General features: G+C 52.2%; 3 protein-coding genes across 3 annotated transcripts in view; 2 read left to right on the forward strand and 1 right to left on the reverse strand.

Moving 5' to 3' along the window:
- Positions 1–25796, reverse strand: part of MTHFSD (methenyltetrahydrofolate synthetase domain containing) — a 249990-nt gene that overhangs the window by 18765 nt on the left and 205429 nt on the right. The window lies entirely within an intron of this gene.
- Positions 6081–8667, forward strand: FOXC2 (forkhead box C2). Its single transcript, XM_061386936.1, has one exon. The coding sequence runs from the start codon at positions 6337–6339 to the stop codon at positions 7843–7845; it is 1509 nt and encodes a 502-aa protein (XP_061242920.1). The 5' UTR covers positions 6081–6336; the 3' UTR covers positions 7846–8667.
- Positions 12290–20211, forward strand: FOXL1 (forkhead box L1). Its single transcript, XM_061386937.1, has one exon. The coding sequence runs from the start codon at positions 17267–17269 to the stop codon at positions 18305–18307; it is 1041 nt and encodes a 346-aa protein (XP_061242921.1). The 5' UTR covers positions 12290–17266; the 3' UTR covers positions 18308–20211.

The following is a 25796-nucleotide window of genomic DNA, read 5'->3' on the forward strand; positions in this document are numbered from 1 at the left end:
ACTTAAAATCTCTAGACTTAAGTTTCCTCACCTTTAAAATGGTGATAGTAACAGTACCTACCCCAAAAGAGGATTCAATGAGATGTCACAGGTAGAACATCTTGGCACACAGTGGGCATGCATTATATTTTCTCTGTATTTATTAGGGAGAAAAGTCTCAGAAAAGTCATACATTCATTCAATAAACACTTCCTGTCCACCTGCTCCAAGGTACCCTGCAAGGCACTAGGGCTGCAGAGAAACAAGACAGAGTTGCCACTGCCTGGAGAGGTAGGACTTGTGTAGCAGACATGAGGTTGCCAAACAAAAGTCAGCTCATCATCTGCCTGGGCCCAGGGAAGACTGAACTTCCCGTCCCTGGGGTGTGTTGGGGCCACGTGATCAGCTTGGTGAGTTGCAAATGGAAAAGACACGTCACTTGGACACTTAATTTCCAGGGCAGAATCTCCCTCTCTTGCCCCTGCCGAGGTGACAGGAGAGGCAGCCTTTGAAAACCCAGGCTCCTGAGTGACACCCAGCTGTTGGCTCAAGACTATGAAGTCAATGAGACTTGGGTTATCACTGCAGCATATACCAGCCTCAACTGACTGATACACTGTGTAAGCAAACCAACTATACAGCAACAAGGAAACGGCCAACTATAAAGGTCTGGCATCCATTTAGCTCTCTTAAAGAAGAAACCCTGGTGCTTGGAAAGATTGAATGCAGGAGGAGAAGGAGATGATAGAGAACAAGATGGTTGGATGGCATCACCGACTCAATGGACATGACTTTGAGCAAACTGGGAGATACTGAAGGACAGGGAAGTCCGGCATGCTGCAGTCCGTGGGGTCGCAAAGAGTCAAACACAACTGAGTGACTGAACAACAACAACAAGAACATACGTATACCTTTAGTACTCTGTTTTGGAAACATCTACAGTACTCTATTAGATTTCTCCAATTTTGATTGTGCTAATTGGGGCAGTGCTTGAATCATAAAGATAGATAAGCTCCTTAGGGGCTTCCCTGGTGGCTCAGATGGTAAAGAATCTGCCTGCAATGCAGGAGATCCAGATTCGATCCCTGGACCAGGAAGATCCCTTGGAGAAGGTAATGGCAACCCACTCCAGTATTCTTGCCTGGAGAATTTCATGGATAGAGGAGCCTGGTGGGTTGCAGTCTATGGGGTTGAAAAGAGTTGGACATGACTATATTTTTGAGATCAAATCAGTGGATCCTAAAGGTAATCAACCCTGAATATTCATTGGAAGGACTGATGCTGAAGCTGAAGCTCCAATACTTTGGTCACCTGATGGAAAGATCCAACTCATTGGAAAAGACCCTGATGCTGGGAAAGACTGAAGGCGAAAGGAGAAGGGGGAGGCAGAGGATGAGACAGTTAGAAAGCCTCACTGACTCAATGGACATGAATCTGAGCAAACTCCAGGAGATAGTGGAGGACAGCGAAGCCTGGTATGCTACAGTCCATAGGCTGCCAAAGAGTCAGACACACTTACTGACTGAACAACAAGGCTCCTTAGACAATCAGCTTTAACAAACAAACAAACAGAACAACCACAGTTAATGTGATAAAATCCATGGTTGTTCAAGATTGTTTTTCAGAAACTTGGAGAACACAAGGAGGGGAGACACTGGGGGCCAGTTGGGCCCCCACAGTAGTTTACAATATGGAAGCCCTAATTTCCTTCCATGGAAAGATGTTTGCTCTGTGTCACATCCCTTTTTAATTTCCAAAATAACAAAGATGGTTTTCTCCCATTTGTTTTTAATTTTGAAAATTTTCAAAGTTAGAGAAAATTTGCAAAATCAATGAATACCCACATACCATAGGTTCAGCAATTGGCCTCATTCTAGATACATTTCTCTTTCTGTCTCCTCTCTATACACACCCTCCCTCTTAGTTGAATCTTTTAAAAGTTGCAGAGATGATTAATATCAGCTCTAAATATTTTGACATGCATCTTTTAAAAACAAGACATGCTCTTACTTGATCACATATAATTATCACACTCAAGAATTTTAACCTTGATACAAGACTACTACTGAATATGATGCCAGATTAAAATTTCTCCAGGTATTCTCAAACCTGTCCTGTAGTAGTGTTTTTTTAAATTTCCTCCATCTAGGATTAAGTACTGCATTCAGTTGTCAAGTTTCTTTCATCTTTTAGTGAAGAATAGCCTTTACCCCTGTTATTTTCTTGTTCATGGTGCTACCTTTTATGAACGGTGGTTTGAAAAGTTTCTAGCAGTGACCCACTTGTTGCCCTGGAAAACATTTCCAGGTGCTGGATTGCAGTGGATTTTTAAGAAAGAGCACTGACTGTGATGAACCCAAGGGTTCATCAGATCCCAGGTAGCTTTTGGAAGCCTGAGACTGCTCTCATTCCTGGACCCTTTCCCTAAAACCTCGTGAGCTCAAGAGGAAAATGTACTGAAAATAGTGAAAAGAGACACAAAACTCCTTTCGCTTGTCCAATCTTTGAGTTCTCGATTGTGCCTCAAAAGCAGAAGCTGTTGCAGAGATGTTGAAGTCTCTTTTAACTTTGGTTATGGTTATGGGTTGTTCCTGCCAATGTCAGGCACACACGTGCAGCACAAACATTTTTGATGAATTCCCTGAAACTCACGCTACACACGGGGCAGAAAGACAGCTGCCACGGGAAGACACGGAGGAGAGCAATTTGTTAACAGCCCTGGAAAAAATATTGCCAGACTTGTAGACACCTAAGATGAGCAGGTTTTATTTGCTTAAAACCTCAGCAAGTCTCCCTAGAGAGGATTTCTTTCTCCCCAAGCAGTTTCAAAGACATTTCTGTTTTCCAACACATCATGTTCTTGACACATTGCAAAACTATGGAAAATGTTTTGTTTTTTCTTGATCCACACTCGGCACAGTTTATTTACCTTCTTTCTACTTTATTCCTGCCATGCAATGCTAAGGTGCCTCCATAAGGTGTCAGCACCTCCATTGTAACCAAAACGGTTGACTCCCACCCCCACCCCCCAACTATTTTAAGGGTAGTTCCCTAGTAGGCCTCAAGGTGGCGCCGACACCACGGGGCCGCCCCAGCTGCCTCCAGGTGCAGGAGCCCGAGGCGCCCAAACTAGGGCTCCATGCCGGGTGGCGGGGGATTGACTTCGGTATCTTCTGCTGTTATCGTCGCTTATTATTCTAGTGATGCACGGGGCCCTCTGGGGCCCGATTAGGCTTTCAGCTCACTGACAGCAAGGTCAAGAATGGTAAAAATCAGCAGCCTCCAATCCAAAATACTTTGGCAGGAAAAAGAAAAGATCGGAAACATGGTTTTTGCAAAGTCCAGGTGTGTGGAAGGTGTTGTTTTAATAACCTGAACAAACATCTCTCCCGGAGTCCTACTGAGCAGAGAAGAAACCTAATTCCAGGGGCAAAGGAAAATGTCTCTCTCACCTCTTCTGTCTTGATTATAAGGACTTTTTCCCTCCCGCCCCACTTTTTTTTTTTTTTTTTTTGCATTGGGGGGATAATTTAGGCAGTTCAGCCTAGTTCTTTTCAGATGTCATTGGTTTAAACCTGGACACCCTTGTAAACAGAAACTCAGACAGAAACTGCCATTTTGGGATTTATTTTCCGTGGTCCTTAGCTATTTTGGTTTTTGTCCTGTGATGTGATAAGGCTTTAAAAAAATTTTTAAACGCACCTCAAAAAGCAGAGTAAATAATATTCCTGCAGGAAGTCTACAGACTGAGGGGTGTTTCCTGATCAATAGTTTGCATTTCCAGTAAAATTGTGAGAACTTGGGCTGCCTGTCACATAGTCGAGGAGAAAGACACTTTTTGCTAAAGGTTTTTTTTTTTTCTTTTTTAATGGATGTGAAAATACTAGAGGTATGAAAAAATAATAAAGTTGTAGTGGAAGCTGGAGAGGTGGGAGTTCAAACCATTCACCTGTGAGTGGAAGAGTGGGCAGCCTCATTTTACTTCGTTGCCCCCCTAAAAATCAAATTTGAGAAAGAACCCAGAGTGCCCATAAAAAATGGAGTGAATGTTTCAGAAGCAGACTATTCTAGGTAATAGGAATCTATTTTGTAATAAATACTTATCCTTTGATTTTTAATTTATCAGGACATAATACCATTCATTGGTAACGAACGTAAGTATTTTTCTTTTGTTCCGTTTTTGAAAATGAATGAAGTGTCCCCAGCGCCTTCTATTCACCTCTCCAAAAGCTAAGGCTGACGGTAGATTCTCGAAAACCCTTTTCTTGGGGATCTTATAAACAACTGATGGGGACAGTGAGGAGGGGAAAAGGAATCCTGAAATACAAAAGTTTTATCCGAAGTCTTCTTCCACTACCCAACCGGATAGACAACTTCCAGAAGAATTCTGACCAGCGTTTAGCCCGTCACAGAGTGTCCTGCCCTTCGGGGAAGCGAGCGAAAGGGGACCTGATTATTCGAGGTGCTGAAGAAATAAATACTCAGTGCACAAATAAACAAACTTCCCGGGATTCCTCGAGAGAAGGAGAAAGCTCTGAAGGGCGAGGATCTCCGAGTCGCTCTAGGTTCGTATCCAGAATAATACTGTCTCCCGAGGTGTCTTGAACCATTTGCAGTCGCTTGCCCCATCCTCGCACGGAGCCGGGGTGCCCAGATCACCTTATCAAACCGCAGCCAAACAAAAAAGACTAACATACAGAAAATCAACTCGGAGACTCCCGAGGGGGCTTCGCCAGGAGCGGGAGGCGGGGGCTGCGCGCGGGGCTGAGGGTTTCTGCCGGCGGGGCCGCGGTCGGGAGCCCGCGCCACGGACGCGCGTCCCCGACGAAGCCCCCACCGACTGCGGCTCGGGTTTCTCCTCGCGGGCAGGGGAGCCCAGCTCTGCCGCAGGGCCGGGTGGCTGGTGCATTGTTCCCGGCTTCGGGGAGCGCGGGAGTCAGCCTGTCAAAGGGAATTTATCTCTGGGAAAAGCGAGCGACGCGGCGAGGCTGGGGTTGGTGGGCTACGAGCGTCTACGCCGGAGGGCAGAGGGGGAGATGAGCAGAATTATTTCCCTCTCTTCCCCAAACCCCACAACACAGCAACCGATGTCGGGGATGCTTTACCGAATCCACGGCAAGTTTAGAGGATTATATTCTGGAGGCATCGCTACGTTCCCCACTTCGCTTATCTGCCTATATCCCCTATAGACGCCTGGGCCTGCCTCCTCAGGTAGGGGTGAGGGGCACTCGGTTTCTATAATTCGCCTCTTAAACATTTATAGGTTATTCTTGACGGCCCTGAACCTGGAAACTCCCCGTTGATTATTAATTATTTGCTTAAATAATGACCACATCCAGAGGAGGCCTCTCCATTCCAATTCAACACATTTACTTGGAATCCATTACACCTGGGCCCCCACAATTAGGAAATCTAATTATTCGCCTCATCACTCATTAATAAGAAAAACAGTCCCAGGTTCTTTGCTACTTACAAGGTCTTTGGGGAGATATTGGACTACATTAATCAATTCGATTTTATATCTCAAACTCACTTTTATCTGCAAAGGAGCGCCAATTTTTTTTTTTTTGCTCTGGGCACGTGGGCCCATTAACCAAAATGTGATAATAAAATAAATTTTAATAAGATATAACTCTTTTTAAGGAAAAAAAAATCTTTTCAAGTTAAGACTGGGTTGCAGGAAAGTCTGGTTCTGCGCGGCTGGGTCTTAGAGCCGACGGATTCCGGCGCTCATCGTCCTGATTGGGTCCAAGTCCCCACAGCGGCCGTCTTATTGGTCCAAAGTTCCCGGAGGGGGCGTGGCCGGGGGAAAGTAAAACCTCGCTTTCTCCAAGAAGACTTTTGAAACTTTTCCCATTCCCTAAAAGGGACTTTGCCTCTTTTTCCGGGCTCGGCAGGGCAGCACTCTGGACCCCGGCTCGCCGACCCTCAGGGCTGCCGATCTGCTGAGGGGGGGGCTTGGATAGCCGCCTTCCTTTCCTGACGCGGACCGAGCGGCCTGCCTTGGTCCACCGCGCGCGCGGCGTCTCCGCTTGGTCCCCGGCCGCCCGCCGAGTCCCGGGAACAAGCGAGGAGTGAGCCGGGGCCGGCGCTGCGTTCGCTGGGGCCGGCGCTGCGTTCGCCGGGGCGCGCCTTCCAAGATGCTGCTCCGCCCGGTCCGCTGAAAGCGAGCGCCCCTTCCCGACCCGAAGGCGGGCGCCCCGCGCCGGCGCCTCCTCCAGCTCACCCCTGAGGCTTCCAGGCGCCCGGGGCTCCCCCCACCGGCTCCCTTCTTTCCTCTCTCGCTCGCGCTCGCTCTCGTAGGGCCTTCCTCGCGGTCCGTGCGCGCAGGCGGTGGCTAGCCGTCTCGGACGCAGCATGCAGGCGCGCTACTCTGTGTCCGACCCCAACGCCCTGGGAGTGGTGCCCTACTTGAGCGAGCAGAATTACTACCGCGCGGCGGGCAGCTACGGAGGCATGACCAGCCCCATGGGCGTCTACTCGGGCCACCCGGAGCAGTACGGCGCGGGCATGGGCCGCTCCTACGCGCCGTATCACCACCACCAGCCCGCGGCGCCCAAGGACCTGGTGAAACCGCCCTACAGCTACATCGCGCTCATCACCATGGCCATCCAGAACGCGCCGGAGAAGAAGATCACCCTGAACGGCATCTACCAGTTCATCATGGACCGCTTCCCCTTCTACCGGGAGAACAAGCAGGGCTGGCAGAACAGCATCCGCCACAACCTCTCGCTCAACGAGTGCTTCGTCAAGGTGCCCCGCGACGACAAGAAACCTGGCAAGGGCAGCTACTGGACCCTGGACCCGGACTCCTACAACATGTTCGAGAACGGCAGCTTCCTGCGGCGCCGGCGGCGCTTCAAGAAGAAAGACGTGCCCAAGGAGAAGGAGGAGCGCGCCCACCTCAAGGAGCCGCCCCCGGCGGCGTCCAAGGGCGCTCCGGCCGGTCCCCCTCTAGCGGACACCCCCAAGGAGGCCGAGAAGAAGGTGGTGATCAAGAGCGAGGCGGCGTCGCCGGCGCTGCCGGTCATCACCAAGGTGGAGACACTGAGCCCCGAGAGCGCGCTGCAGGGTAGCCCGCGCAGCGCGGCCTCCACGCCCGCCGGCTCCCCTGACGGCTCGCTGCCGGAGCCCCACGCGGGCGCGCCCAACGGGCTGCCCGGCTTCAGCGTGGAGAATATCATGACGCTGCGAACGTCGCCGCCCGGCGGCGAGCTGAGCCCCGCGGCCGGGCGCGCGGGCCTGGTGGTGCCGCCGCTGGCGCTGCCCTACGCCGCCGCGCCGCCAGCCGCCTATGGCCAGCCGTGCGCGCAAGGCCTGGAGGCTGCGGGCGCCGGGGGCTACCAGTGCAGCATGCGCGCCATGAGCCTGTACACCGGGGCCGAGCGGCCGGCGCACATGTGCGTCCCGCCCGCTCTGGACGAGGCCCTCTCGGACCACCCGAGCGGCCCCACATCGCCCCTAAGCGCCCTCAACCTCGCCGCCGGCCAGGAGGGCGCGCTCGCCGCCTCCGCTGGCCACCACCACCAGCATCACGGCCACCACCACCCGCAGGCGCCGCCGCCCCCGCCGGCTCCCCAGCCGCAGCCGGCGCCGCAGCCCGGGGCTGCCGCGGCCCAGGCGGCCTCCTGGTATCTCAACCACAGCGGGGACCTGAACCACCTTTCCGGCCACACGTTCGCGGCCCAGCAGCAGACTTTCCCTAACGTCAGGGAGATGTTCAACTCCCACCGGCTGGGGATTGAGAACTCGACCCTCGGGGAACCCCAGGTGAGCAGCAACGCGAGCTGTCAGCTGCCCTACAGATCCACGCCATCCCTCTACCGCCACGCGGCTCCGTACTCCTATGACTGCACGAAATACTGACCTGTCCCGGCCCTCCTCTGCCCTGGCCCGCTCCGGCTTCGCCTCCCAGACGCGACCCTCTCAGACAATTCAGGCTGCAGAGACGCAAAAAGAACCAAAACTTGCCCACCGCTTTTTCCGCAGACCCGGGAGCAGAGAGAGCGCGCATGCCAGCCTCCGCCCTCTGCGAAGCTGCAGGTAACTTTAACTCGCCGCCCCGTTTCTGAGATCCCAAGAAGCCCCAGTACAGGGACGCGGCCCAACGAAATGAATAATGATTTAAAAATCCCACCCCCCCCCCCTTCCAAGATGGCTGTGCTCACTGCTCCATTCGGGGTTTCAAAAATTATAACTTATGGACCAAATCCCATAGCGACCCAGTAATGACTCTCTGTAGAGACCCCCATAGGTCTATGGGGGTCTCTATAGATTATGTATGTGCTGTGTGTAATTTTAAATTTCTCTAACCGTGCTGTACAAGTGTGTGGATTTGTAATCAGGCTATTTTTTGTTGTTTTTCAGAGCCATTAATATAATATTTAAAGTTGAGTTCACTGGATAATTTCTCATCTTGCCCGACCATTTCTAACTGCCAAAGTGAAAATTCAAGAAACCTATGTGGGGTTTCCTCCCTTCCCTGTACAATTATGAGACATAATTCTTTTCCCAGTTGTAGGTCTTTTACAAAACAAGAAAATAATTTATTTTGTTGTTGTTGGCGGATAAAGAAGTCAAGTATCTGATACTTTTTATTTACAAAGTGTGATGGTGATGTATCGTAGATTCCTCCCCCAGCATTCCTAAAAGAAAAAAAAAAAAAAAAACACTAAAAATTTAACTTCACCTGTGTTTGTCTTATGTGGTCTTAATTGTTGTACTTGCCTTAAAATAAACCCATGTTGTTTTTCTGCCCAAAGTCCGGACAGTGTGTTTGTATTCTCAAATTTTAAAAAATGAGGTGTGGTCACCAATCCACCTGTTTTGATTATTTTTGTTACACAGGTGGGTAAATGTGTAGACATCTACAGATGAGCACAGAGGACTGCGGGAACTCCCCTATTGTCCTGCTAGTGTCAGAAAAGGCTTTTGATTAATTCAGAATCCCCCCCTGACCCAGGCAATTGAGAACCAGTCCTGGTTGGATGTGGCTGCCTGAAGGGCTGTGAGCCGTAATGACATTTGCTGTAATGCATTTTGTTAAATGCAGAAAAACATGCCAATAGTCAAAACAAACACTACCATTCCATCCCAATGTCCAACCAGCTCCAATTTAGGAGGTGAGGGAGGGGAAGATAAACATTTTCCATTAGCTACCAGCGAACCAGGGGGAATCCTGCTTTTCCTCAATTTCCTAAAATGCGGGCTTCCTTCCGCACTTTAATAGTTTTCCAGAAAAGGATCTGAACCAGGATTTTGAAAATCCAAAGGGGATTGATTCTGTACCATTTAATGAAGGTCCCTGGGAGTGGCCAGATCAGAGGTGAATTTGAGACCTCTCTACTTCTGGATTTGATTTCTTAATCTTTACCCTATTGCAGTGAAAAACTTTAAAGCCTCATAGCGCTTCAAAAATAATTTACAATGCTTTTAGAGTTTTAAATTTGTCAGACTTTACAAGATTTTAAATGACAGATGACTTTTCAATTTTGATATCGCGTCCTTAAAATTTTAAATAGCAACACAGCCTCTGTGAGGTACAGCTGCGGGGGGAAATGGCTTTACTATCTGTTTCACTGGCTGAACCCCTCCTGGTCTCTCTGTGTGTGACTTTGGGGTCCAGAGCTCCAAACTGGGAATGTGTTTCCCACCCCAGCAGGTGAGCTGTAACCTTCCCTGGAGTGCAGCTCCCTGAACTTAACACTTCAGGAGATAATGATTTTCCTGGATACGGTGGCCTTGAATGTAACCTGGGTATTCTGTTGTTTTTAACATGCCATTTTGTCTCTGTATTATGCTGAAATAGCACTGGGGAAAGTTTGAGCATAATAATTTCCCCCATATGTGCAATACAGATTCTTTCAATCTATGGCCCCAGAGGTGGCAGCTGGTTAAGACATGAGGGCTGCATTTTACTCCTTTTTGTGACCGCAGGAGGGGTGAGCCAAGGTGCTTGGTGCTTAGTGAGTGGGAAGGACCAGAAACAGAGAGGGAGAGACCCCGGAGACCATTCTCTGAGCGGCAGAATCAGGCCGCAGATCGCTGCTTGCGGCTCAGGGCACTGGGGTTTCACTTTCCTCCCCTTTAGGAGAGGGTTCTAGCGGGTTCTTCTTCCCCAGGTGTTTTAGAGAGTCCTCCCTGAAAGCCTGCTCTCACCTTAAGATCTGGAACTCAAAGGAGGTCTCAGAGACACAGGGAAAACAACGGAGAGAGAAGTGGAACCCACCGGTCAGACACCTGATCTGTCATGACACCCGCTGGGGTCTCCTACCTTTGCGAAAGTCTCTTAAAGAAGTCCCCGCTGTGCATGGGCCGCTCACCTGACCGGGTAGCTCCAGAAGGCCATGGAACCCAGGGCGAGGGCCCTTTCCAGTCCCCTAGGAACCTGGGCACCTGGGGAATGTGTTGGGAGCGTCACCCGGGGCCTCTGGAGGCCGTGGGGTGGAGGCGAGTCAGAGCCTGGGGCGCGCGGAGGCCGGCGCGTGCGGGCCCCGGCGCGGCTCTCGGAGCCAGGCCCAGCCCCGGCCTTCGGCCTTCGGCAGCCCGCGCGGCCGCCGGGCTCCGCGGCCTGGGGCGCCCGTCGCTCTGCGGAGTAGGAAGGGCAAGCCGACTAGGCTGAGCGCAGAGCCGAGGCATCGCCGGTGGCCTTGCTGGTCTTCGCGTCTGCCGCTGGAGAGCACAAACGGCGCGCGACGCGGGGCGGAGGACCCAGGGCGGGGGACGTCCTGGCCCCACGGATCCATCCACACGCAGCTCCTTCCCCCGCTGTTCTCCTCGGGAGTCCCGGGGCCTTGGAGGAACTGGGGAAAGGAGGCCGGGGCTGGAAGGGCCGGAATGCCCGTCTCAGGCTGCCAGGACTCCTTGCTTGGGCGGCTCTGCGGTCCACAGACGCAGTTTGCATGAAGCCGCGTGTGATAGCCATGTTTCTTCCTGACCCAGTAAGATACAGCCGGGCAGGTCTCAAAGATACTGCGAATAAAACAGAAGCGACCCGAGCACCATGACAGAGACCGTTTCCCATAGACATAACCCTGCGTCCCTCACTGGCCTTGGCTGGGTGGATTTTGTCTCTCCCCAGGGTCCGGTTTTGAGAGGTAAAGGCCGTCAGAGAGACCCAGTGGCCTTTGAGTACCCTGGTTCTCAGCCCTGGAGGGGCCGCAACTGGAGTAGCCTCTGCTTCTTGTGAGACTCAGAGAGCTTTTATCCAAAGCTGAGAGCTGGGCCTCTCTCCCGCGGCCAGATTTGGGTCTACGGCCTGGCGGCCCTCACTGCCCTGGTCCAAGTGGCTTGTCCCGGAAGACGCCAAAATCGGTGTCCATGTGCACTCTCAAATTGCTGGAGCAGTGGGCTAGGGGGTCATAGGAGCACATCTTGCCGTGTGAACAGGTACCTTTCTTTCCTGGCCTCAGTCTTCTCATCTGTAAAATGAGCAGGTGAGTGCAAGGGCAGTGCTGGCTGCCGGGTGTGCTTTTTCCTTCATCCTCGGCTCCTGCGATGGGCCCTCACTTAGCCTCGCTCCTGTGCTCTGCTCCTAAGAGGTAACGACCAGAAGTTAAAGGGAGAAGAAAATTCAGGGTCCCAGGAACGTCACCATTTGGCTCATAGATCTTTGGGTGTCCACCTCCTCCCCTTTACCCAAGACTGCCTGGAAGGTTGTCTCTGAGCCCGGGAGAGGTTGGTGAGCTTCACCCGAAGTACAGAGCAGAGTTCCCAGGTCCCTGGAGGCTGAGTGGTCACTGCCTCCAACCTCATCTCCATCCTCAGCCCCAGCCCTCACCCAAAAAACCGGACAAGGGTTTTGAGCCAGGTTGGCCAATGGGAATGTATGTGCCAAATAGCTCAGTCGTATCCAATTCTTTGTAACCCTATGGACTGTAGTCTGCCAGGCTCCTTTGTCCGTGGGATTTTCCAGGAAAGGATCCTAGAGTGGGTTGCCATTTCCTTTTCTAGAAAAGCTTCCCGACCCAGGGGTAGAACCTGCATCTCTTGCATTGGCAGGCAGATCCTTTGCAGATGAGCCACCGGGAAAAGATTCCCCTGAAGAATGAACAGAAGGCACTGGGGGCTCAGAGCCTGTTCAGGGTGTCTCAGGGGATGTGACAACCTGCATTGTCCGGACCCTGGGCTCCTGCGCTCAGAGTGTAGGGTCAGTGGAGAAGTAGAGCTCTGAGGTTCAGCGCCTGTAGGTGCGGCCAAGCCAGGGGTGCTGGGAGGCCAGACTCCAGGTGAGTGGAACACACTGGTCAGAGCCACCCAGTGTGCCTGCTGGTACCACATACTTGAAATGCTTTCCCAAACTTTGAGAAGCATTCCCTGCCGGCCTCTGTCTTACATGGCCTCAGCTCACCAAGGCATCTGAGATGTTGCTTTTTGACAGAGGCATGTGAGAAAGGGGGGAAAGTTTCAGGCAGCTCCCAAGGCTGGGACCTCAGCTCATGCAAGGTTTTCTTTCTCCGCTGCGGCAGCGCTTCTGCTCTGCAGCAGAAGGACGGAGCTTGTGTGAAGTTTGGATCTCAAAGGTGTCTTACTGGTGTTACAGGTTTTGCTGTGTCAGGTCTGTGGGGCTTTATCCTGGGGCTTTGAGTGTGTGGAGGCTGAAACGCAGGAAGGGGGTATGTGGACAGCTTGACAAGCTTGCTAGCATCCATGGTCCCTTTGAGGGGGATGGAGTTGGGGAGCGCTTTGTGCTCTGTCCACATGCCCACCCAGGCTGGGAGGTCACCGAGGCCAGAGAGACACGCTGACCTCAGGGAGGCTCAGTGGCCCTTGACCTTGGGTCCTACCTTTCCAGCAAACCCTCTGGACACTCTCTGTGCCCTCATGTTATTTTACCAGATGGTCTCCCCAGAGGAAACTTTTTCTCTAACCAGAACCCAACTCAACCAGAGCACCAACTCAAGCCCTACGCGCACAGGCCAGCTGAGGGTTCATGCACCTGGGGCATGTTACCTCAAGCTCTCTGAGCCCCTTTCTCAACTGAAAAAGTGACAGGACCAAGGAACCCAATACCCGTGTGCAAAGTGCTTCCAAACGTCCAGTCCATCGTAAGGACTGTTGCTATTAGGATGTACCTGGACAACCGAAGAGAAAGGATCCTTGGATCTCAATTAGCTGCGTACATCGAGCTACATGCTGATGTGCTTGGGCAAGGCAGTGCCCGGGCCCCAACTGCCCCTGCTCTTCGGGACTAAATCAGCATCAGCTGACCAGCCAGCCCTTACCTTCGTGGCTCACTTCCCCTGAGAGAAGCAGACGACACTGCTCCCCATCCTTTCAAAATGGGAGAGGAGAGCAAGGGAGGAAAGAGTCTCCCCGGTTTTGGCAGGGTGTAAGTGAGGACTCTGGGTCTCCTACTCAGGATGCCCAAAATCTCCCAGCTCTTGGGGGAGGGGCAGCACAGACCTCTCCTCTCCAGAGGGTTCCCCTTCCCCCCACCTTGATTACTCCAGACACACCTCTTAGCTTCTGTGCTCAACTGAGGGTGTCAGACCGCAGTGAACCCACCTTTGGAGGAAACCATGTGGATTCCAACCTGTGCTATTCACTACCTTCATTGTTTTCTGGTGCTCTCTGCCTGGCCTCAGTCTCCTCATCTGTAAAATGGGCAAATCCATCCTCCCATCTTCCGTAGATGGTGCCAGGGTTCTCAACAGAATTTCCACAGGGTCCTTGGCATCCACACACAGTAGCTATTATAAATGTGACTGTTTTCCTGTCTTTGGAACACTTCCTTTTGAAGACCTGAGGCAAGTCAAATTCCTGGCCTCAGTTTCCTGGTCTGCAGAATGGGAATGATTTCTTTAAAAGTTCTGTTTCTTAGGATTACTGTGAGAATGGAGTGACTTAATTCAAGGAAAGCACTTAGAAGAGTGCCAGTGCATAGTAATTCAAGACAGAATTAGCTATTAATGTTATCCTTATTCTCATCATTCTCAACATTTTAGGTTGTCAGTAAAGCGATCTTACATCTTTTTAGCGCTACTCTTCTCAGACTTAAGGAAGAATCGTTCATTCACTCCACCTCTACACACACACACACACACACACACACACACACACACACACACTGTTAACTGTCTTCACACTTAGAAAAGCGAGGCGGATAATCGGGAACACGACGCAGATTATGGTTCACTTGAATGTCAGCCTTCTTTATTTACCGGTGAAACAGAAGAAGGGCGTATGGGGGTGGGGCGCAAGAGCAGCCGCTCTCCCCCCACCCAGCCTTTGTCTGTGAGGCCTCTGTGGTCCCGGCTGGTTGCCTGACCAGCCCCAGGAGCAGGCTTCCTGCCAGGGCGCTGGGAATGGTTCGTCCCACGCTGAACCCAATTTGTTCTTGGGCCCCCGAGTTGGAACTGCCGCGGTCCTTCCGGAAGCATGATTTCTGGGAGACCCGCGCCCACTGACTTCACAGATGAATGCTTTTCCGGGATCTGAAGACTTCTGAACCTGCAGGGAACGGTCAGTGTCTCCATCTGGCTCTCTGAGTCACCCTGTCTCCCCGCCGTCTCCCAGGCTCGGCCGGTCTCCCAGTGAGAGTCTCCCGACAGAGCTTCCGCACGAGGGCGCATCCACACTCGGCTCTCGGCGCCTGTGTCCTGCGCTCCCCGGAAATAAGCCTCCGCTCGGGGCTCCTGCCGGCAGCGTCCTCGGCTTCGGTTACACACTTCACCTGGGAACCCAGGATCCGACCCCTCGCCGGAGCCGGGTTGGGGCGCCATGCAGGAGTTCTGTGGCCAGAACCTCCCAGAGAGGTTGCTAACTGCTGCCAGCACGTGGAGCGGGACGCGCCTCTCCAGACGGCCGCTAGAACTGGGGTTGTTTTTTCTTTACTATCAGTGCCCTGCCCACCAGCCGCGTGTGTCTCCGCCTGCGTCCCGCCCATGCCCAAATTGGGCGGTGTTTATCATTGTACGAATTCAAGCTCGGATTTGCCTCCTAGTTTAGAAGGAGCGCCGCGGTGGCGCGCCTCAGGCAGGGCTGTGCGTGCTGGACGCTGGGTGTCCGGAAAACTCCAGGGAGGGCTCGGGTCAGGAGGTGGGGGGCGAGGGACCGCGGAGCAACAGCAGTGTGTCTCTCGCTCTGGGTCTGTTGGGGCCGGCACCGAGGTTGGATGCAAACTTGAGCTTGCAGGAGGTGCGCTGATCTGGAGGGTTGGGGTGACTCTGGAGCCCGTGGAGCCCGTGGGCTGCAGAAGCGCCGACACTGAGGTTCTTTTTCCATCCCAGGATCGAAGGGGAGTGCTCCGATGAAAGCACCCCCTTTCTGGGGATCCAGAAAGAATACAGAGTCGCGCCCCCTCTTGGCTAGAGGGCCATCCTCGAGACCGAGGCGGGGACCAGCGGGACACTGGGCTTGAGTTAGACAAGCAGTGCTGGGGACAGGGGCCTGACCTGGCTCTCCCTCAAGCCCTGCCTGCACCCAAACCGGTTTTTCGACCCTGTCAGCGAGTTCCTTTTAGGTATTTCAACGGTCCCTGCTCCCCTGTGGTCTCTCCGGAACCCCCAAACACAGACTTTACCTTCTGGATCCTCCATTTTAAAGTTGGGATTGTCCCTGCTTTTCCACGTTCAGAGATGGCCCGCGCCCCAGCAGCTGGTCCCCAGCATGGTGCTGCCTGTGTGCCAGTGGGACAGCCCTTAAGGGGTTAAGCAGCAAACGTGCCTTAAGGCACCTTTAGTGTCCTTCCTCAAGCCACCCCCACGTGCCATCTTCACCCCTCCCTCTTCTTCTTGGGCATCCACAGGGTTTACTCAATGAGATGTTAATTTAGTTATCCTGAGCTTTTTCTTTCTTTTAAAATATATCCAGCAAAGATCATAAACAGGAACTAGTCACGTTAAGTGCCAATCCACCCCCCTCCCCAAAGGCGGCAGAGTAGGGCAGACACCGCCTTCTAAATCAGCATCATCAAGGTTTTTGATTCAAACCAGGACGTGGCTAAATGTAAAATGAGTCAGGGTGGGGAGTGCTTACACCCCAGGGTGAGTGGGTGGGGTAGGGTGGGGTGGGGGGGAAGCTAGCAGGCTTCCCAAATGCTTAATGTAATCATGGGCCAGCTGCGTGCACTTGTAAAGTTGTTATAACCCCCTCCTTGTTATAAACAGGAAAGCGCAGAATATAAAGCAAGAGACCCGCATTCACAAATACCAGCTCTCCCGCGCCAGCTGCCAAATTCCCCTTTTATGGTGTTCCTCCTTGCAATCTCGGCCCCATCAGAAAGACCTTAGCTTCTCCCCCTCGATTCTCCAAAAGGGGTGATTTTGAAACTTGCCCCTAACCAAGCTGTGGACCCGCTACTGCACGCCTTTGCCAACTCTCAGTGCCCTGTGCCATCGGCATCGGAAAAGCTGGGGTCCTGGGGTCCTCTTCTTGGATCCACAGGGAGCCCTAGGGGGGCAGGCCTGCCCATTTTGGGGATGCGAGGCCCCTGGGGAGCACACCCCACCCCCAGTTCCTCCAGGGTATCCTGAGGATGTCTCCCAGGAGGGCTGCATCCTCTTCTAATCAGACGTTCATCTATCTCCTCTCCCCTGCTAAAATATCTAAGAGCTCTCCAAGACCTCAGAAGGCATTTATGAGACTGTGTCATCTCTCCATCTCCTACTAAGCCTGGGAGAAGAAGAGGTCTTTTGTGGGAGGCCATGGGATTTCGGGGGCTCCCCTAGGCCATAGGTAAAACACCCCTGCGCCCCTCCCACCTCCACCTCGTCTTCCTGGCGGGGCAGACCCTGCTCCCGAGCCACCTCGATCCACATCCTGCCTGACTGACTGTGTGTGCTTACAGCGTCAAGGGGTGGACGTGATATTTCAAACATCAGATCAGTGCGTTTATATATTGGGTGCCCGGAAATTTTTCCAAATAAACACAGCTTGATTCAACTTGGGTGGGCGGACTTATCAACAGACTAATTCTATAAACAAATGAAGGAATAACCCTGAAACCGATTGGCTGGTATCAAAAAGACACGTGGAGGGAAAAGCTTGGAGTTTTTCAGCAATGAAATTTTAATTAATGTGGGTGGGCTGAGAACACAGCGACTGTTTATCATAGACAATTTATTTTCCAGCGCTAAGTCAACATATAATAGCAAACTTACAACAATTATTTAACATTTTTAAAGCCATGAAGAAGGGACAGAGCGCGGAGCGGCTGGGGAGAGCGGCAGAGCGGGAGGCAGACGCAGGGCAGGCTCCCCGGGAGGGCCCTTGCGGCGCGGGGCGCCGTCCCTAAGCCGCCCGGTCGCCGGCGTCGCCGGGAGCGCAGCGCGGGCTCCCGCTCGCCATGAGCCACCTCTTCAGCCCCCGGCTGCCTGCTCTGGCCACCTCGCCCATGCTCTATTTGTACGGCCCCGAGAGACCCGGGCTGCCTCTGGCCTTCGCCCCTGCGGGCGCGCTGGCCGCCTCGGGCAGGGTGGAGCCCCCCCAGAAGCCTCCCTACAGCTACATCGCGCTCATCGCCATGGCGATCCAGGATGCGCCTGAGCAGAGGGTCACACTCAACGGCATCTACCAGTTCATCATGGACCGCTTCCCCTTCTATCACGACAACCGGCAGGGCTGGCAGAACAGCATCCGCCACAACCTCTCGCTCAACGACTGCTTCGTCAAGGTACCCCGCGAGAAAGGGCGGCCCGGCAAGGGCAGCTACTGGACACTGGACCCTCGATGCCTGGATATGTTCGAGAACGGCAACTACCGGCGCCGGAAGAGGAAGCCCAAGCCCGGCCCGGGGGGCCCGGAGGCCAAGCGGGTCCGCGCCGAGACGCAGGAGCGCGGCGCAGAGGCGCCGCCTGAGGTGCAGAGCGCCGGAGGGCGCCCCCGCCCCGCGACCCCCATCCAGGAAAGAGCGCCCGCGCGCCCCTCGCCCCTTCGGGAAGCCTCCTCTCCGCCGCCGGCGTCACTCCCCTGGCCCAGGCCCGGGTCCCCAGAGGGTGACGCGGGCGACACGCTCCAGGGCGCAGCGGCGGTGGCTGTCGGCCAGCCTGAGCGCACGGTGGACGGCCGGGGGACTCCTCCGCGCCCCGCCTCCCGCAGCTCTCCGAAGAGCTCGGACAAGTCCAAGAGCTTCAGCATAGACAGCATCCTGGCCCGACGGCAGGGGCAGAAGCCGGCTGGAGGGGGCGAGCTCCTGGGGGTCGCCAAGCAGGGGCCCGGCGGCTGTCTGGGCGCCTCGCTTCTGGCCACCTCCTCCAGCCTCCGTCCGCCTTTCAACGCTTCCCTGATGCTCGACCCGCACGTCCAGGGTGGCTTCTACCAGCTCGGGATCCCCTTTCTCTCCTATTTCCCCCTGCAGCTCCCGGAAGCGGTGCTTCATTTCCAGTAAAGCAGACGGCGGCTCCTTTCCCTCGCCCAGGTCTGAGCTCCGTGTGACCGAGCAGGGCTTCCACCACTGGGAAAGAAGTCGCATTTTTAAATAAATGATTTCCTCTGCCTGCCTATGGATCGTGGGAAGTATTAGCATCCTCAGCTGCACGAGTGAGCACACTCCCCTGCCTCCTGCAAGACGGACCTTCCCAGAACCGGAGCAGCTTCGGAGATTGAAAAGACCCTGCCCACGCTGCGACTTGGGCATCTCAGACCTCCCACCGCAGGCACAGGAAAATTCCTTGAACCTTAGGTCAGTCTGATGGCATGATCTTCCACTAGCACCCAAACAGGTCCTGCGCGTCCGGAGGGAGTGGGGGAGGGCCCAGACAACCGGAGGGCAGACAGATGGCCGCAGTGTGGTCCTTTCTGTCTAGGAGCCACGGTCTGACCATCGCCAGCTCGCCTGTTACTGTGGCCCGGGCCTTGGCTTTTGACCCCACGGAGTGATGGGTGTTCACAGTTGGGTTTGTCCCTAAGGTTCAGGTGTGGGGACACCAGGGCCAACCTGTTTTTTAGGTTCTTTAGCAGATCCTAGGGCTTGGTGAGGACTTAGGACCATGTTCAGGCGGAAGCTGAGAGACCACACTTTCATTGTAAATAGAGAAATCTTCTCTCTTTTCCTTTTAGATAGTAAAAGGAACACGCTATATTCTTTGGCCAAAAGCTTGATTCTTTTTACTATAAGGGTTGCCCTGTGAACGTCTGTATTAACAACCGCTGTTAAAAAAAGTGCACTCTGTGTAACTTAGCATTTTGTTGCATTACAATAGATAGCTCAGTAGGTCCTTAGTCAATACACATGCTCTCCAACGCCTGCTACCAACCACAGACATCCTCCGTTCTCTTAGCTTTATTGTTTAAGGGGTCAAAACATTTCTAGGGACACCGGAAGTGCACGAGGGTTAGGGAATCTTGATTGTTGCCACGTTTTCCAGAACTGTGTAGTGAAGGACTATTTTTAATCTGAAGAGTTGGGTGAAACAAGCACACGGAAAGCAAGTGGAAGTAGGGATGGGTGAGCGCTCAGAAGAGCAAGGGAGTCCCCTGGGGTCTGCGGGGGTGGGGGAAGGGGTGGGAGCAGCTCTCCGGGTCCCCAGGAACAGCAGGCTTGGTGGGAGGCCCTCTGGCCAACTGCAGCCGCCTCCTCCCTCCAAGCGCCAGCCAGGCAGGCCCAGAGCCTGCAGTTAAACAAACACCTATGGAGGTGGCTGCCAGGCTGGGGCGAGGAGTGGGCGGGAGGGCAGGGGTCGGAGACAAAGATGTGGTTATGAAAACTGAGGTTTTCACAGCCCACTTCAGCTGGGAACTTTGGGGGAATGCATCTAAGCTCTCACGGTATCTCTTTGAGTTGTTGTGGCGGTTCTGAGACTCGATTTCCTGAACCTCCAAGCTATTTTAATTTTATCAAATGTGGGAAAAGCACAGTCAGTAGTTCCTGGAGGGAGGCAGAGATGGGTCTTTGAGATAATTTTTTAAAGCAGATTAAAGCAGTTTCCAGAACTTATATAAAAGTGAACACAAACTTCACATCCGAGAGCCTGTTGGTTCATATGCTGGAAAGGATATGTCAGACAAACAGAATAATTTAAGAGTTAGCAAGCACAGAGCTGACTGAGAATTCATGCTGAAGGCCATTTGCTACTGACCCCCAGGAGCGTCCATGTCCGAGTTCTGCCCGGGCTGGTGGAAACACTGTGGTGGGCGAGCTTTGGGGTCCTTGATGTTAAGAACTCTGATGAACCATGCTGAGATCCAAGATCACTGTGATTAACTTACAATGTGCTGGAAGGGCCATTGTTGGCTATTTTGTTATCCTGAAGTCTCAACCTCTGTGAATAAAGTTGTTTTTTCATTAACCTCTCAGGGACTGGTTCAGTGGATTACTAGGGGGAATAAGCAGTGTAACAGGAAAGGGGAGACTGGGATCATATCTGGGAACCCCAGCAGTGTTTCCCAGGTTCTGGCTTCTGAGGGAGGAGGGCTCGTGCGTGGACTGGAGGGCAGGACGGAAAGCCCCAGGACTGGAAGGTGTTGCCTGAGGGTCCCCAATAAGATGAAGATTCTGCTGAGTGGGATATTCTTTTAATGTTTTCTCTTTATGTTTGATTTGCTATCTTTTGTTAACGTATGATGCCTCATTTCTGGAGAAGCAAATATTCTAATACTGTCATTTACAAAGGATGGCATCTTAGAGTTACAATTCCAAAAAGCATAGTACAGACATTATTTTTCTGGCGTAGAAGGAAAAAGGCAGGAGTATGTGTCACTCCGTCAGTATTTATACATACATAAGGAGGAATTCTCTTACCTCAGCCCCTCATTCATCTGGTTGAGGAAAGCATACAGAAATGGACAGTGGGGTCATCTTCTGTGGATTCTACACAATTCCGTGTGCGCTACTCCCTGCTAAGGAGAAAGAGGTGCTTTGGGACTTAGGGATCCAAATAGCTGTTCTAATGTCCCAGTTTTAGTCCTGTGCTCCTGATTGTGGATCAGTGAGACCAAGAACAGGTTTCCAGTCTTAATAAAAGCAAAATCAGTGAGATTTTGAGTAAACCGGAAGCAACCATATTGTCCTATTCTTGGGCAATGCAAAGTCTGCCTCTATGTTCTCATCTACACAAAAGGAACAGATTCTGTTTCCTGTAGGTGACCTTTCTCTTGTGTACACACACACACACACACACACACACACACACACACACGCACGAGTACACTGAACATAATGGGGGATATGGCAGGTGTATGTACAATGATAAGTAAGTGTATATGTATGTATGTACACATGTACATATCTGTATATGTGTATATATACGTGTGTATATATACTTTCTACACACACAAATGGTCAGAAATTCATCTTTTTTGCGTAGTTGAGACAGATAGACTCGGATCAAATGCTGATTTCTTTTAGAATAACCCAAGTACTGGCACTTTTGGAAAGATTTTGTTTTGCTATAGAATTTGAACAAGGAATTATTTAGTTTCTTGCACGATTATAGTGAAACTAACCGGAGAAGGCAATGGCATCCCACTCCAGTACTAGAGTCAGACATGACTGAGCGACTTCACTTTCACTTTTCACTTTCATGCATTGGAGAAGGAAATGGCAACCCACTCCAGTGTTCTTGCCTGGAGAATCCCAGGGATGAGGAAGCCTGGTGGGCTGCCGTCTCTGGGATTGCACAGAGTCAGACACGACTGAAGCGACTTAGCAGCAGCAGCAGCAGTGAAACTAACAAAGACATTATAAGAGAGTCTTGGAAGACATACACATCTGAGACCTTTACTTCCTGGACTCTTGCAAGGGTTTGGGGATTCTGCAAGGGCCTTTGTGTTTTCCTTTCTTGGGTATTTCCTGGCTCCTGTGGAAGCTGATGGCCTCCTGGTTCTCACATGCCCCACGAGGTTTTCCAGAACCGGAGGAACAGGATATGTCTGCCATTTTCCAGTACAATCGCACCTCTCTGGAAAGGAGCCTACCTGCGGTCTCTAGCGTTTCACTAAGAGTGCTCATTGTCTATCCACGTGTGGGTTAATGAATCAGCCACACTGGATTTTATTGTTACAGCCAAAGGCCGGAGCCCGTGGCCAGGAACGCACACGCCTGTGTGAGCGTCATAACTCGGTGTGCTTCACAGCAGCTAGAATCTTATTTCCATGAAGCAGGGGTTGTTTCATACAGTCAAAAATATACATGATCATAATCCAGCTTCATTATTAAAATTGAAGAGCATGAGTTTGTTGGAAAAGTAAAACCTTTTTTTTTAATCCACATTTCAAGCAATTTGTATACCTGAATACCCAAGTGGCAAGTTCTCATCTACATTTGTCTTTTGTCTTTGCCCCAGACTCGGGGTTCTGCAGGGTCAGACAGATCCCCATAGATGGTACAGTGACCTAGAGAGGGTCACAGTGAGTGGTGGGGCCTGGGCCCAACTGGACAAAGATTTGTCACAACTTCCCTTTTCTATCAGTGTGAAAATCAGGGTTCCAGGAGGAAACAGAACCTGACTTAGATGAGCCACTGGAAGGAGACTGGGGTGGAGGGACTCTTTTCAGGGGAGTGGGTGGAATGAGTGTAGATGCGGCCACAGCACTGACAGGAGCAGAGTAGGGACACCCAACTCCTCTTCTGTCTTCCACCCTCACCATGGTGCTTCCGATGGCTAAACCCACCAGAAGTCCAGCCTACAGGGAGCCCAGGTAACAGCAGTCCATAGGGGTTAGCCTGTAGGGGCAGAGAAGGGTACAGAACATGCCACAGTGGGGACAATTCCAACAGAGCATGGCCAGGACAGTGGGCAGGGGGGTCTTTCCTCTGGAACCTGGACCACACTGTTGACGTCCAAGGGCCAAGATCAGAATGTCTTACTGAGTTGCTGGGGCCTGGGATGACTGCACATAGTTTGTATCCGTTTGTGTTTGTCAAGCATTTAAAACAAAGCTGTTCCTTCCTGGGTAGTAGGCAGAACATGACAGATGCTGTCTAACTCTTCCAGAACCTGTGGCCCACATGCTGGTGTGGGTGTCCTCCAGCCGGAGTCCAGAGGAGGGAGATGAAGGGAGTATCCCAGCCCAGCAGTGAGGTTGGGCCTCTGGGAAGGGGGGTGGCCCCCTGCTGCTCACAAGCCCATGTCACCCTGGACAACACCTAGCTTAAAGCTGGACTCAGGTCCCCATCCTGTGCAAAGTGAACATTGCGCATACCCTTCTCCCGGGGTCACACTTCTTTCCCAGGCAGTGGTCACCTTCTTCTGCTCCACACATTCCCAGGTCTCTCCAGACACACCTACTGCGAGGAAAACCCTCCCATTAATGTCTTAAGACTCGTTACCATTCAGTGATTCGAGGTTCAGGTGAAGGAGCATGTTAACCTCATCAAGACTGTGCCCACCAGACACAGGCTAATAATACAGCTCCGCTAATAACCCAGTTGCTGTGTGACATCAGCAAAATGACTTAACCCTTCTGTGCCTCAGCTTTCTCATCTGTACAGATGGGAGCAACATTAGTAACCGCCTCGTCAAGCTGTTGTGAGGAGTAAGTTTTATGATGGGTCTAAGTTCCTAGTTCTCACCAGCAAAATGGACTAGTACTAAAGCCTTCAGCACCGGGCAGCTGTCAGAACTAAATTGGTGACCCCATGGACCGTAGCTGCCAGGCTCCCCTGACCATGGGATTGTCCAGGCAAGAATACTGGAGTGGGTTGCCATGCCCCCTCCAGGGGATCTTCCTGACCCAGGGTTTGAAACTTTGTCTTCTGCATTACAGGCGGATTCCTTGCCGTCTGAGCCATCAAGGAAGCCCAAAACAGTAAATATATATACATAAAATATCTGGCGTGCAGGAAGCATTCGGTAAATGGGAGGTCTCATCTCTGTATACAGGCGTAGCCTCTAATCTAAACACTTTTGTTTTACGAGCGCATTTGTGATGTCTCAGTTTTGTAACAAAATCATGAACCCACAGTCCTGCTCGCGTTCCTAATTCCTAGGTGGTGGGAGCCTCCTGGGCGGACTTCTTCAGCTCTTCCTCCAGGGCAGGCTGGCAGCCATTTCATCTCTTCCTTGCAGTCTTACAGCTCTTGAGATGATCCAACCATTTGAACACGAAACCAAAAGCAAAAAAAAAAAAAAAGCTGTCATACCCGGCAGGGGATCCTCGGAAACCACAGGAGAGCGATTTTCACAGAGGAGAGCCAGTCCTTTGGTGTTTCCTTGCTTTGCCCGGGAGCTTAGAAGGGGCTTCCCAGGGCTGGCCATCCAGCCATTGTGAACTCAAGGGCCCTGGGAATGAATGCAACTCTTTATTTTTGCCCCCCTCGCTCGGGCTCCGAGCACCAAGATCATGCTACTGTAAGGAGAGGCTCCACCCCTCTCCCAGGGACAAAGGGACCAGACTGGGGAGCCGCTTTTCCTAAATTCATGTTTCATGGCCCGCCTTATAAAGGGTAAGGAACATTTCTTTAAATGCTGTGTCTAAATATAGCAGGGGCTGGGTCAGCTAGAACATTTTTAGAAAGCACATTACAAATCAGGAATGTTTTGGAGAAATAAATAAACTTTCCCACATTTTTGGACTTTGTGTCTGCCCTGTGGGCTCCATCTTGAGAGCATGATGGGGGGGCGGGGCACGGAGACAGTGATGAATAATTCATGCTGGGCTCTTGCTGGTGCCCGGAGCACCCTGCAATGACGACTCCTTCCCTTCCTTGGGCATGGGAGACACTGTTAGCCTAGGGATAGCCCAGTATCTGAGTAAGGGCCACTCAGTGACATAAGGAAAATGGGATTCAGGAGAAATACATCTATTTCCAGTGTGTTTCATTTCTTGTCTCTGCTGTTTGTTCCAGGGGTTCCTTGGCTTTCCATGTGGGGTGAGAGCAAATCCAGGGGCCGCGTGCTCACCCTTCTGATACAGGATGACCTCCCAGTGTTTGTGTCCTGCTCCCAAGGGCTCCCACTCCGCTGGTCTGTGGGGGGACCAGATGGCATGTTTCTGAAGGCTCCGCAGGAGGGTCTGCTCTGCAGCCAGGACCGTGAGCCACATATCGCGGTTCCAAGGCCCTCAGGCGCATCTCCAGGGAGGAAGGAATCGTGCAAAGGGGTTGTTCGCCTCTTATTCTTTCTTCTTATTTATCCACATTTGTACTCAATTTCCACTTGATCAAAATAGTCTCCCCACATGATGGAGGACGAATCAAGGCCACCGGATCCTAAAGTGCCTGTTCTCTTTCACACCGTCTTTGCTGCCTGAGCTAGTGCCTCACCAGTATCGACCCACACTCAGCTCGGGGTAAAGGATGCACATATGTGTAGGGATTCCCAGAAAGAAGTAAAAACGTTTCTATTTTCCCACAATCAGGAACTTGTTCCAAGTGCCTTTGTCATCAGAATAGTTTGATATTCTTCATCCACCAAATAGTTATTAAGTGCCAGGCCTGTGGCACACCTTAGTCATACATAAACAGCCCAGGCCCGGGTCCTATCCTTGAGGGGCTTATATTCAGCGAAGTATATTGACAGGCACCAGTGAGGGCCCTGTTGATATTTATGGTTACTCAAAATCTTTTAAACACTTTCCAATTCCTGTTAGATTCCCATTCTTTCTATCTCATCTTTCAAATACTAAAAGAAAAGAAGGTGGCCCTTGCTCACCTGTGTGCTAGGCCAGGGCCCACCACCAGATGTACAGGTGTGGCCTTGGGAGCCAGGTGGGCCAGGAGGCGGGGTCGTGTACCTGCTTGGATGCTGTGGATCACGGGAGTGGTCCTGAGACCCGGAGCTGTGAAAACCACCCAGGATTTGAAGTTCTCAGGTCCTGCTGGAGGCGGCAGCTTCTGCGGTGGCCAGCTCTGTGGTCCTGGCAGCTTGGGACCAGGCTACCAAAAGCTGTAGCCTTTGTAAAGATCCTGTGAGCGGCTTGCAAATTCTTCCTGTATA

Source organism: Bos javanicus, chromosome 18 (assembly GCF_032452875.1).
Source record: "Bos javanicus breed banteng chromosome 18, ARS-OSU_banteng_1.0, whole genome shotgun sequence".
NCBI classification, from domain to species: domain Eukaryota; kingdom Metazoa; phylum Chordata; class Mammalia; order Artiodactyla; family Bovidae; genus Bos; species Bos javanicus.